This window comes from Melopsittacus undulatus, chromosome 7 (assembly GCF_012275295.1).
Source record: "Melopsittacus undulatus isolate bMelUnd1 chromosome 7, bMelUnd1.mat.Z, whole genome shotgun sequence".
NCBI classification, from domain to species: domain Eukaryota; kingdom Metazoa; phylum Chordata; class Aves; order Psittaciformes; family Psittaculidae; genus Melopsittacus; species Melopsittacus undulatus.
In genome coordinates, this window is record NC_047533.1 from 7,887,192 (window position 1) to 7,900,292 (window position 13,101).

At 41.1% G+C, this 13,101-nt stretch overlaps 1 protein-coding gene across 1 annotated transcript; it reads right to left on the reverse strand.

Moving 5' to 3' along the window:
* Positions 1-105: 105 nt before the first annotated feature.
* On the reverse strand, positions 106-11,220 carry TMEM129 (transmembrane protein 129, E3 ubiquitin ligase). Its single transcript, XM_034064850.1, has 4 exons — positions 10,930-11,220; positions 9,519-9,993; positions 7,032-7,191; positions 106-4,428 (listed from the first exon to the last, which is right to left on the reverse strand). Exons 1-4 carry the CDS (start codon positions 11,132-11,134, stop codon positions 4,180-4,182), a joined length of 1,089 nt encoding a protein of 362 aa, XP_033920741.1. The 5' UTR covers positions 11,135-11,220; the 3' UTR covers positions 106-4,179.
* Positions 11,221-13,101: the final 1,881 nt, after the last annotated feature.

Here is a 13,101-nt window from a genome sequence, read left to right on the forward strand (position 1 = left end):
GTTCTCAGCTAGTGTTGTATACAGATAACTCAGTCTGATTCCCACCCATATAAAGTTATATATACTGGGAAAAGTAAATTTAAAATGAAAACCAGAAGTCATACATAAAATCAATTGTATTTTTATTCAGCTCTTCAGAGACTTTTAAGATTAACTACAGGTATTCATTAAGCCTTTTCCTTAAAGGCTATCCAAGTAATTCTGTGTGTTTTAAAACAGGTTAGCTATCCTGATAAAAAGTAAAAAACAAACCAAGAACAAAACAACAAACCCTGTGATGTATCTTTGGAAGAAAGTTTATTGTAATGCATGTAAAAGCTTGACTATTTATACCTCAACTCCTTAAATACCTCAAAGTCAACATCTCTTAAGAAACGGCAAATGGAACTTCAGTCAGTTATGTCTTGCTGAGGTGTAGCCTGACTGGAACGGTACATAGCTGCAGTTTACCAAGTTTCAACCCAATAAAAATATACTGAAGAAATAATATAATAACTTGGTATTTTTGTTTAAAGTTATGACAAGCCTTGTGGGAAAGGACTGCATTCATGTAATGGATTCAAAATACATTCTGCTTGGTCAAAATGCCTTTTTTTTTCTCTGTTTAGCAAACTATGGGAACCTGAAAAAACCAATGGATAATATTTTGCCAATATTTTCTGGAATGCTACAATTACAGAAATGATACAACTGTGGAAATAAATAATAAAGCCACAGCCCATGTTTTTAGGAACACCTCTTCAGCTGCAGCACATGGGGACATTTGGGCTCTACATGTATACACACACGGTGTATTTATACTGACATTATGCACCCACATATAGATTGTTTTACTGTAATGACATTACATTTATGTAATGTACTTCAGATTACTAACATTTCTTACCCACAAGTCAGTGACATGGAAAAACATATACACAGCTGAAAATGCAACACTAAATCACTGATAATTAAAGAAAATTCTTTATGTATTTTAGCCCATCACACTACTTAATTTTTTTCCTTACAAAAATGCTATAAAAAGACCAATTCTAAACCCTCTCCTTGTGTTTAAGAAAATGAAGTTCTTGTTACTGCAAGTAAAGATCTTGTCTAGAAACAGTCCTATACGTATATAGGCTCTTTAGATGATGATCTGAAACTACCATGAAGATAAATGTCTATTTTTATATCGTATTATTTTCATATTCAGTGATTTATTCAAGATATTTATCACATTACTCTGCAGGGAGAGGTCATAGTTCATCCCTCTGCTGTGTCTACAAATATGGACTTTTAACAAGGTGGGTTTTTAACACAGCCTTGAAGAAGCTTACAAACTTTGGAGGCATGCCAGATCATATTGAGAATTTAAACTTGGGGAAAAAATGTTTATTTTAAGGAATTTAAGCCAGGCACTATTATTAACATAAATCATAATTTGGTTTTGGTAATTATTACTATGTTTCAAGAGGCACTTCTGTGTAAGAGCACTACCATTAAAAGATGCAAGCGTAGTATACATTTATGGCTGTTACTTTCTTGCACTGCTACACTGGCAAAAGAAGTAAGATGAGTAAAAGCAAAGTTCCACCGAAATGAAATCTTCCAATTATTTCTAAGTAGATTTCTGCAAAAACAAGTCCACAGCACAAGAAATCAGCAGACTAAAGCTTGTATTACGTGAAATACTATTGGAAACAGACCTGTTTTTCTTGTATGAAACCATTTGCAATTACCTGTATCTATTATCCAAGTTTCTCAAGGCCTTTACAACTTTAACTTCATGGATGCTTACAATAAATATTTTTATTCCAAATAGGAGAAGAGCTCTAGGAATTGAATGACTGTCAGTGGCAAAACCACAGCTCCAGAATCCCACCCTCTCTTTTGCAGGTACTTCAAGGACAACATCCTTTCTATCTGTACCACGTTATGTAAACTCCCAAGAAGTAATGGGTTCAAAATGCTTGTTTGTAAAGGCTGCTGCGTGTGAAGAGGTGTACGTCTGATGACACCACCCAGCCCTGTAAGAATCTTCTCAAGGTTAAAAAACTCTGCAGAGAACATTTCAAACTTCCAAATAACTTTCCCACAGACAGAAGTACTGGAAAATATTTTGAATTAAATCACAGAGCAGTTCCTTGATTTTTCAGTTTTCAGGCTTGTCAAGAAATCCATCTGAAACTCAGGAACGCAATCCTATCCATGCCACTTAAGATCTCTTTGGGAAACAGACACATCCATACTATCAGTTTCATGTCAAATTTTCACTCTACACAATCCAAAATAACACAGTAGGAAAAATAGAAAAATCACCGTTATTAATAGCTACTACAGATAATTGCATAGTTGATGTTCAGTATGTAACAACTGAGACACCCTCAAGCAATTCCATGTCCTTGAACCCAAACAGTTTGAACTTTTAAAAGTGCGTATTATTGAAAAACACCAACACTAGAACATATCTCAAATGATGCTGTCAAATCTGTTCTCAATTCCTAATCCCTCTCCAAAATAATGCTTGCAACCACATTCATAACTGTTTTCCATCTGGCTGGCTCTGAGAGCAGTTTGGTATGTTCACATGACCTGTGGCTTGGCTGAGACTAATGACATCTTTCATGCTTCTGCTTCCTGTGCTTGTACAGTTTTTAACATCCTGCCTCTTGTGCCTGCTCAAAATAGTTTCCTGCTCAAAACATCTTGGCAGTCAAGGTGTCTTCATGTAATCACTTGCCAATACCTAAGGGGGCGAGGGCTATAAAAAAGCTGGAGATGGACTTTCTGCAAGACAATGGGCGATTTACTGAGGTGATCCTTCTGACTATGCAGGTGAAAGATCTTAGGCTTTTATTCTCTTAGACCAAAGCATAAAAACATTCCTTTCTCTATTTGACCCAACTGTCTGCCTGAGGTTACCAGCCTGCTAAGATGGACAACCGAAGTAAGGAAATACATGCATCTCAGCCCATGCAGTGCATAGGCCAGTGTTACAACTCACATATTCTCCAGCAGCTTGAGGCTTTCCCCCATGAAGTATACCAAAGAACTGTTCACTTAAGGGTGTGATGGACAGCTAGAAGACTAAGTACTACATTTAGATCTAGGAGTAAGGCTCTCTTAAATGTATTGAAAATGCTTTGGGTTTAACTTTCAGAATACTCTCATGCAGATCAGATCAAGTGTGTATCAGTACCCAATGAATACTAAAACCAGCAACTACTGCTTACAGTCAGTCCTGGAATTGCAAGCCCAAAAACCTTTTGCTAATGATAATCATTCTTCAGGCATCTAGCATGTCAACTTCTACCTTTGTAATCCTGGCATCAATTTTAGAGGCAAAATTACACCTCACAAAAAGCTTATGGGCTTTGGAACAGCTGAGCATTCCTTCAGAGTATTTAGACAGTTCAGATGTTTGCTGCACTCTATTTAAATGTATAAAAAAACCCAAGTCCATCACCTAAAGAGCATTGAAACCCTAAGCTATGCAGCTTCTAGCAACCAACAGATTTCACAAAGCATAGCATTAGCAGTGTAAGTAAATGGGGAATGTTTTCAACTCCTTCTGTTGTCTGAAATAAATACATCCATAAAAACATAAGCCAGAAGCAGATTACTGGAATAAAAGGTCCCTATGGGAGTTATACATCTTCAGGGATTAAATTCCTTAGCCTACAGAAAATGGTCCCCCTTCTTAGTGGAGGGGAGCAGCACAAGGAACACAACTGGTACGCTTATTCAGTGAATACTTCTAAAGATTAATAAGAACTTTACAAATAGACTGAAGAAGAACACAAGTATCAATGAAGTCTAACCAAAGTATTTTTCTCAGCCCTTTATTAAAGAATAAAAACATAAGTTTAAAAATTGAAAGAATTTAACCTACGTTGAAACCTAAAAAAGAGGACAGTACTCTAACTGTAAAGGTATATCCTTATTCAACCCAAGAAGAAATCAAAGTCTGGATTAAATAAAATTCCATAAACTGACATCTAGAGAATAAAACCCAAAGATACAAGTAAAAGTTGAGAGGAATTGAAAAGATTTACATCTGTTTTTAACACTGTAAAAGAAAGCTTTGGAGCCTGCACCTTTGTAGAACATGAAGTCTCAGAAACGAATATAACAGGTCTTTTAACCAAACGCACTCAGAAATAATGAAGTTTAAAAAGTTAAAACATACCCATTTATGACTCATCGTATTATGCAAACATCTAAAATGCAAAATTTGGCTCGGCAAGTTGGACAAGGCACTTGGCTCGACAGCCACGTCTCTGGGTGCTGCTGATCTTGTCGGCTGGCAAACCATTTGCCCATGCAGGTGAGGCACCACATAGGACGACAGTAGCACTGCTGACACTCCCCTTCACTTGGCTCCTGGCAGTTCTTGATGAGCTTGATGTTAGCAATAGTCTGCATACACCCTATGCATGGCTCCAGTTCCTAGAGAAAGAGGAAAACGTCAAAACCTGACCCACTAAATCCACAGCCTGGAGTTGGGCGAAGCCTCAAGATAGAACTGCTCCATCAGAAGATATCAAATAGTTTCAATCTCCATAGCTTTGTTTTATTAGGACAATTCTTATATTAGAATAAGGATAAAGTATCTCTTTAAACAAACAAAAAAAACCCCCAACAAACAGAAATGTTGCATGAGACTGAATAAATGAAAATGACTGAAAAAACCCCATTCTTTCTCTGAAGAGCTCCACCTGTTTCCAGAGCACAGCAGCTAGGGCAAGGTAAGCAAGTAGCTATCTTCATCATTTAGACATACTGTTTTTCAAAAACAAACATAAAGTAAGGACAGTAAATAAAGCAAACAGTTCTTACCACTTATTACAGCAAATGGCTGTTCCTGTCTTCCATCTTTCTAAGGAACGTAAATAACAGAGGAATTTGGGGCTCTACTCAACACAATGGGAACTCATCTTGAAGGACCAGAAGTTTACGTAATTTTTCTTGGCTAATATTGGAATAATTGCTATTTCCCCACAGTTAATTATACCACATAAACTTGCAGTTGCATACAGGAAGGTCATTTTGCTAGGAAGTGCTTTACAAATAATAAACAATAATTAGCATTTCTCATGCGTCTTCCAGGCAAAGCTCTCCAAGAACTTGACAAAGTTCAAAAGACAGCACATTGAACAGGCATGGAGACCTGAATCCTATTCATACTGCTACGGATGTAACAAAAAGCTGCTTTGCTTTGTGGTCTCTAGGTCCCACCTCCAGCATCTCTTCCCTTGTCAGCTCAAGTGTCTGTCCCACCACACTGGCAGCTTGCCCGTGGAGCAGATCCAGGTGAAAACCAGTCATATCGTTTTTCACCTTGATCATCTCTCCCAACAAGGTTCACTGCAAAGTCTTGTGTCAACATGGGATGAGAAGTGTGCAGGAAGCAGGATTGCTTCTTTTGGAAGCTGGATCAGCTTTCACTTGTGAAATTAGTGTTTCTTTTAGTCCTTTTAGACACAAAAAACTCTAGCATAGAAAGGTTAACTATGTTTTCCAACTTAGTCATAGAGCTTCAAAATAGGGTAAATGCCATGTTGTATTTTAAACGTTCATATCAATTTCTGACGTTATCACTCAGTGTTAAACCAAAGTTCAGTAGCTCAGCTGACATGTAAATGTGTCACAAATGAAAAGGCCTGAAAGAAAGCAACTCTCACATTAATAGTATCTTCTCTTTATTTTGAACATCTCTTTTCACTGTACACTGCTGCAGCTATAAAATACACAACTACATTACATGCAGACATATCTGACCCAGTTTGATATTAGCTAGTTCATGTGTTCATGTAACCAGACAGCAAAAACACCACCCAAGCTGCGTAACACTAGTGAAGATACCAAGTGCACACTCCATGAGCTGGAACCCCTCACACAGACTCACCACAAGGTCACCAGAACTAGTTAAATTAGTTATCTTTGGTATACCGAACAGTGCTCCAGTCACACTTCCGACTGCTGCACAAGTATAATAATGACCAGGTCACAAACAAGGAGGACTCTGGCATTACTTACAATTAAAGCAAGGTCCAATTAAGAATCACCTATTAATTTCAGCACAAGATCCAGCAAAACCTGGCTATCTGGAAAAGTAACCTGCAACAGAGCAAACTGCCTAACGAACAGTAACAACATCTGTTATTCTAGCTCCCATAAACCTTCTGGAAATGTAACCTCATCATTTCCAAATGATGGGAATTATAGGGGATTTTCTTCCACTATACTATTTCTCAAAAATATCATGCTCACAATACAGATTGTCTCCTTACAGAAGGAACGGAAGAAGCAGCCAGAACTACATTACACGTTTACTGAAATGGAAGGTGAGCCCCTGTGACAGATACACCCACCCCAATATGTGAACAGCATGATGGTCCAGGCTCCGCCGAAGAGGAGGCTTGACTGGAATCAGCCCTGCCCTGTAGACCTTGAGCAAATGTGCTAGGCCAGATCTTCTTGGGATGTTAAGGTATCTAGGCCATGTCTTATTAGAAGCTAATGCTTCCACCTGATCTGAACTAGACAAAACTAAAACGGCTGCACACGCCCCAACGGGGAATTTGACTACGAGTCAGTCACTTTACACTACAGATATCTGTACCCCCTGAGCCCATTTTGCTATCTTGTGCAGTGGTGGGTTGTATCTCCCCTGAGGTATGACACCTCTCACAATTATTCCTCGAGGCTGAAAGATCCCTTACCCAGCCTCCGTTATCTACAGCAAGGTAAACAACATTCTGTGTCAGATCTAAGGCATATTGTATAAAGGCTAGCTTAATTACTAAAAGTTGAGTGTTTGACTGCTGTTTAATTACCATTTAATTACCATTTGATTACTGTGTAATTATGATATTATAATTATCATTTAATCATCATTCAACCACAAAACTTTTTCCTTAAGCCCTTGACAATGACTTATCTTAAAATTGCCTTTCGGCAGCCCTAAGTTATCAATGACACCTTAACTGCAGGCTCAGCTATATTGAAAAGTATAATGATTACAATCTCACATGGATGGGAAGTCTCACCTGGGTGCTCGGAACAGAGTATGTCTGGTTTATTTCCACCAGAGATGTAAAGGTTTCTAGAAATAAATCACTAAGGCTTTGATGAATCACAACATTAGCTGCATTGCTGATGGGAGCACGGAGCTTTTCTCGGAGTTCCCCATACTCTGTTGAGTTCAACCTGAAGAGCAAAATATGGAACAAAACGTTACCATGATTATCCATTCAAATACCTTGATAGTACATTGCAGAGGTTACCACCAGAGAAGTGAATCTACACAAAAGCTATTTAGGTTGGTACACACTAGTCAATAAATGTGCTGACTATTTTGTCTTCTTTTGCTCTTTAGTTGTTGTTTTTGACACATGACAACTGAACGCACTGTCCTCCTTCATATCTGACAGGATATGCCAGAGATTAACTAAAACATACAAAAAATAAAGGAAGGGTTTGAAGTTATCAGCATGAACAAAAGCAATATAGGTACCTAAATCATGCATTAACTGTAAAATGACTCATGCTCAATTTCTGTCCACCCTTTTAATTCCAATTTACTTGTACTACACCTGAATTCTAATTTATAAATTCCTTAGGATAGAAATCAGAGTTGTATCATGTGGCATGTATCACAAGGTGATATATAGTACATAGATGTATCAAAAGAGTATCAATCAGTATCAGTTTCTGTGGTTTTATGATTCAATTTTAGATTAAACTGAAATTTCACGATGGTAACGAAGAGCCGCTGAATGCAACTTACACTTTGAGTTAAGGGTGTAAACAAGCTGCATATCACATTAGGTTTACTTCTGCTAAGCGAGGCCAACAGACTTGAAGAGGCACATGAGACCTTATGGAGATCCAGTGGTGACACATCATTACTGTTGTAACCCCTTTTTATTGAAATGGTTCTGAACTGTATAGTCAGAACTCCTCATCTCCATGTTTCCACTCACTAAACAGCTTTCACAGAGAAGCTGTGGGAACATCGCCCTGAAATTCTTTGTTCTTCCTAGAGCCCAGTACAATGAGATGCTGGCTTAGCTTAAGCACCTGGTGGTCTCCATTCTTTCAGCTACTATAGGATACTGTTGTTTGTTAACAGACGCTATTATCTGTGCAAATAACAGAGATCATTCTATGCAGAGGAAAAATTCACATTGCACACTCAGGGAAATGTGGCCTTACTGCACAAAAGCATTTTTCTAGAAACATCCCACTGCATGTAATCTGACTCTGGATATACACAATAATCCTTTATCTTTAGTAGGGGAATTCTGTACTATGGCACTTCTCTTAAATCCTGTATGACTGTATTCTAGCAGAGACTTGCTATTTATGACATATCTTATTACAAGAACTTTTAAACATTGTTATTGGTGTAGTTCTGTATAACCACAAAATAAAGTTTTGGGGGTTGGATTTATTTTTTTTTACCCAAAAAAAGGAATTGTCAATACAGCCATGATTTTCTGAGCTGGGGATGTAGGTTTGTCACCCTAACACTAAAGCACTTACAGAAAAAAAAAAAGTTATTTAATACTTATTTGGTCACCACTCCACAGGTCTACTCAGGATTTTATGCTTACCTTCACTTGTCTCATTCTGAGCTCTGTTCACCTAGGTATCTCATGCAACCACTGCTATGCCTTATGCATGCTTGACAGGACCCCTCTGCTCACCTACAAGTCTGGAGATCTGACTACTTCTAATTACACAGTAAATAAGTCCTGCTGTCATACAACTTCACTGCAAGCAGACACTCAAAGGCCTTTTCAAATATAGTTTTAGAAGCACTAACATGGTTTTGTGTACTCAGTTTAATGACAACTTCAGGGACTTTTGCATCCTTCTATTCAGTGTTACAGGTTTCTGCAGAACTTGTACTTTTGCCTAGCTCCACAGAGAGACTGCTGAAAAAAAAAAGCATGTGCCCTTGGAAAACAAGCCCTGATAGGCTGCAGCAGGTTTGCTATGATTTACTGATATGAGAACACAGAAACAGACCAAGATTACTTCCTTGCTTTAAGGAAGTTGGTTTGTAATAGCTCAAAGAGAACTCTCCTGAGCACTGACAAAATTATGAGCCTTGAGCAGACAGAAAAACAGTCATGGGTGAAAAACAGTCAGTTATAGACAAATAACTACTTCTTCTCCCCCAGAATTCAGAAGACCAAAGATTCTCCCTTTCATTCCTGTTCTCCATCTTTCACCTAAGTTTTTCCAGTTCTTTCTTTCTGCATCTAGCACAATCCTCTTCCTAAGAGAGGATCAAATAGGGCAGTCTCTCTGTTTAACCACTGTGCATTCAGTATTGTACTTGCATAAATTCTTCTAAACAGCCTTTCTTCATAGCAATGTGTGGCAGAACTGCACACACAGCATCTCTGAACACCAGGCAGGGACCAAAAAGGAAGGGACAAGACCTTTGGAGTCTTCAGCTCTGCCACAAAAGCATTCAATTAGCACCATCAAATAGCACAGGTATAACAGCGCAGTTGTTTTACCGGATATCAAATGCCTTCACGTAGGGATTTATACTGGCAACACGGATGGTGAGGAACTGCACAGGCATATTTGAGTCTGGGGTGAGCTCATGCTGTCTGGAGTCTGTCACTGTCAAATGAATGTCCTGCTGCTGAGCAACATGTAAACGGTAGGTGGTCACTTTAATCACCCATGTGTCCGTGACAATCACCCTTGCTCCTGGGGCTCCAGTAGCAAATTTGTCAATTCTCCTAAATTCTGTATTGATGGAAGAAGCTACTGCCCTCCAACCCGACTGCGGGAGAGCATAAACAGCGAGTGTTCGGGCTAACGGATGATTATTCCAACCTTTCCGTGACCAGTAATATGCCAGGGCACTGGTGACTGCTGGAAAGAGAACAGCGAAGAAGAAGAAAGTTTTCCATCCTTTTGAAGCCAGGTAGAAAAAGCAAAGATGTTTTTCAGGTGCAGCAAAGCACATACCAAGGTAATAACCTGCAAGGAAAAGGACTTACTTTCAGAAAGCAATAAAGTACATACATAAACACATACCCTGAATCACAGTTATCTAATCAGTAAGCTCATCTCCAGAAGAGCTGCTGTATCTCTGGATGACAACTCAAATTCAAGCCTCTTGTCATAAGCAACCTAAGGTAAATTGCTATCTGGCATTGATTTTAACCACAGTTACATAGCTAAATTAAACTGATTTGAATTTGCAGGTTAAATAAAATTGCCTATAAAATGTCACTTTTATCAGAAATATGTATCTTAAGGAAGCTGAATTTGCTGGTTGAATAAATGACCTGTAAGATGCCATACAGTTTTAGCAGAACTGTATGGCTAAAGGAAGCTGATTTGAATTCACAAGTTAAATAAAATGCTACTTCTCTGTAACTGCATGTATTCAGATGCAGTCCCCTTCTCCCCCCCCGCCTCCAACTAGTTAGAAAGCTCAGTGTGTACATCACAAAGAGGCGTGAGCAATACTAAAACAGATTCACAGCATGGTGTGGGTTGGAAAAGACCTTAAAGCTCATCAAGTTCTAAACTTCTGCCCGGGGCACAGACACCTTCTGCTAGACCAAGTTGCTTCAAGCCCCATCCAACCTGGCCTTGAACACTGCCAGGGATGGGGCAGCCACAGCTTCTTGGGCAACCTGTTCCAGTGCCTCACCACCCTCACAGGGAAGAACTTCTTCCTTGTATCTAATTTAAATCTACCCCTGTCAAAAGCCCGTCTCCAGCTTCCTTATAGGCCCCCTTTAAAGGCTATTTCAAGGATGTATACAGCGTGACCTGACCCACGCTTGCGTGTACCGGACAGGCGGGCACTGCTGAGAACCTCCCGGCAGGCACAGCAGGACCCTGGCAACGGGTTTTCATCCCCTCCCACACCTCGGTGCCTCGCCCGCCGCCGCTGGTGCTCACCGAGGGGCAAGAGGGAGTGCGCCAGCAGCGTGCCGGTGGTGCGCCGCAGGTGGTACTGCACGAAGGCCGCATCCTCGCTGCCCAGCCAGGCGGCCAGCATGCTCTGCACCGTCAGCCCCGCCGACCGCACCTCATCGGGCGGGAAGACGAAGCACACGGAGAACACCACGTAGGCCAGCGTGAAGGTTACCGCCGGGCTCTCCATGCTGCGCCCCGCCGGGCACGGCGCAGCACAGCCCGACCCACCGCGGCCCAGCCCGCGGCTGGCTGGGAACCGTAGTTCCGCCGTGGTCCCGGATGGGCGGCCAGCAGTTCCGTTGGGGCGGAGCCGGAGGGGGGGGGGGGAATCGGAGGCGCGGCCGCCGGACGGTCCGGGTTGGCGTGGTTCCCGCACTGCTGGTTTCTGTACGGAGCCCTGACGTCCCGGCCTTCACAGTGTTGAGCCCCGGGGCTGTGGCGCCGTTCCAGCAAGGAACCGACCATCTCGCTCAGCCCCGGTTTCTCCAGGGCTGGCCAGGACTCGCATCTCCCGGTATCTAGCCCTCCCCGTAGCCTCAGGCCTTAGAAACGGCTGGTGACCTGTAAACTAAACTGAAAGAGCCCTGTTGGATGAGGGCATAACCCTGCTAAAGTAGGGAAACAGCCGGTTTTACTTACTGGTCTGAAAAAGCCTTTTCCTTGTTTCTCCTGTTGTATTTTATCTACTATTCTGATAATTACTAAGACAGGGATGTCAGATCTTAAAACGCATTAAAGGGAGACAGATGTTAATATCATGCGTGTGCGCTCCCAAACACAGTAAAGGGAGAAGATTGGCTGGGATCTATGCTTACTAGTGAAGTAAAAATAACAAATAGCCACAATAATCACAATTTTAAAATACAGCAAAACCCCTTTTGCCAGTATGGCACCTTGCACCCTGTAATCACCATAAATGCCATACTGGTCTCTCTTGGAGAATGGAGAAATTGCACAATTGGAAAAGCAGAGCAGAGGAAGCAACATGTAATGTTACATGCTACTACTGATGAGGAAATGTAAATAGGAAATGCTACCCCCAGCATGTGAAATCCAACAGCTGGCAGATGGGTCACGTGTTCCTGTTGTTGATCAATAACATGTATTATGAGGAAATACTTGGGGAGCACAGGGGACTGATGTGTGTATGTTTGAAGGGGAAAGAGCAATAACATGTTCTAACAGCTACATGGGACAGTAGTGCAAAAGTCCTGAACGTGGTGGAAGTTCATGTGGTTTTATTTATCATTATAGATCTCTGAATAGAAGCAGAATTTAAATGTGGACCTAAAGCTTTCCAGTGTCTAAGCATTAATTTCTATATCAACAAATTTCCCTTGAAGAGTGCTCATGGTATCAACATGGTTTCATAAACTCACCACAGAACTGACTCTCAGGGATACTCCACATTTACTTATATTCACAGAATCATAGAATTAACTAGGATTGAAAATATCTTTAAGATTATCAAGTCCAACCATTACCTCAAGACTGCCAAGACCACCACTAAACCATGTCATTGAGGGCCTGTTCTACACGCTTTTTGAATGCTTCCAGGGACAGTGGAAACTTCCCTGGGCAGCCTCTTCCAATGCCTGATCACCCTTACAGTGAAGATTTTTTCCTAATATCCAATCTAAACCTCCCGTAGTGCAGCTTGAGGCTGTTTCCTCTTGTCCTATTGCTTGTTACCTGGGAGAAGAGACCGACCCCATCTCACTACAACCTCCTTTTAGGCAGTTGCAGAGGGTGGTAAGATCCTGCCTGATCCTTCTCCTTTCCAGACTAACCCCCCCCCCCCCGGTCCCTCAGCCGTTCCCCATCACACTTGTGCTCCAGGCACTGCACCAGCTCCTTTGCCCTTCTCTGGACCTCGCTCCAGCACCTCAATGTCTCTTATACTGAGGGACCCGGAACTGAACACAGGATTTGAGATGCACCCTCACCAGTGCCGAGTACAGAGGGATATACTGATATTGACCTCTTATGAATACTGTGTAGAACATAGGCACAATTCCTCCATAGCAGGCACCTACAAAAATAATACTGAGGTTTGCATGTTAAATTCTGGCCCAGTTTTGCTTTGCGTGGAAACCTGTGTGTGGTACAGCATAAAGCAGTGAGGATGGGCCAGCAACTGCCAGACCTTCCCCT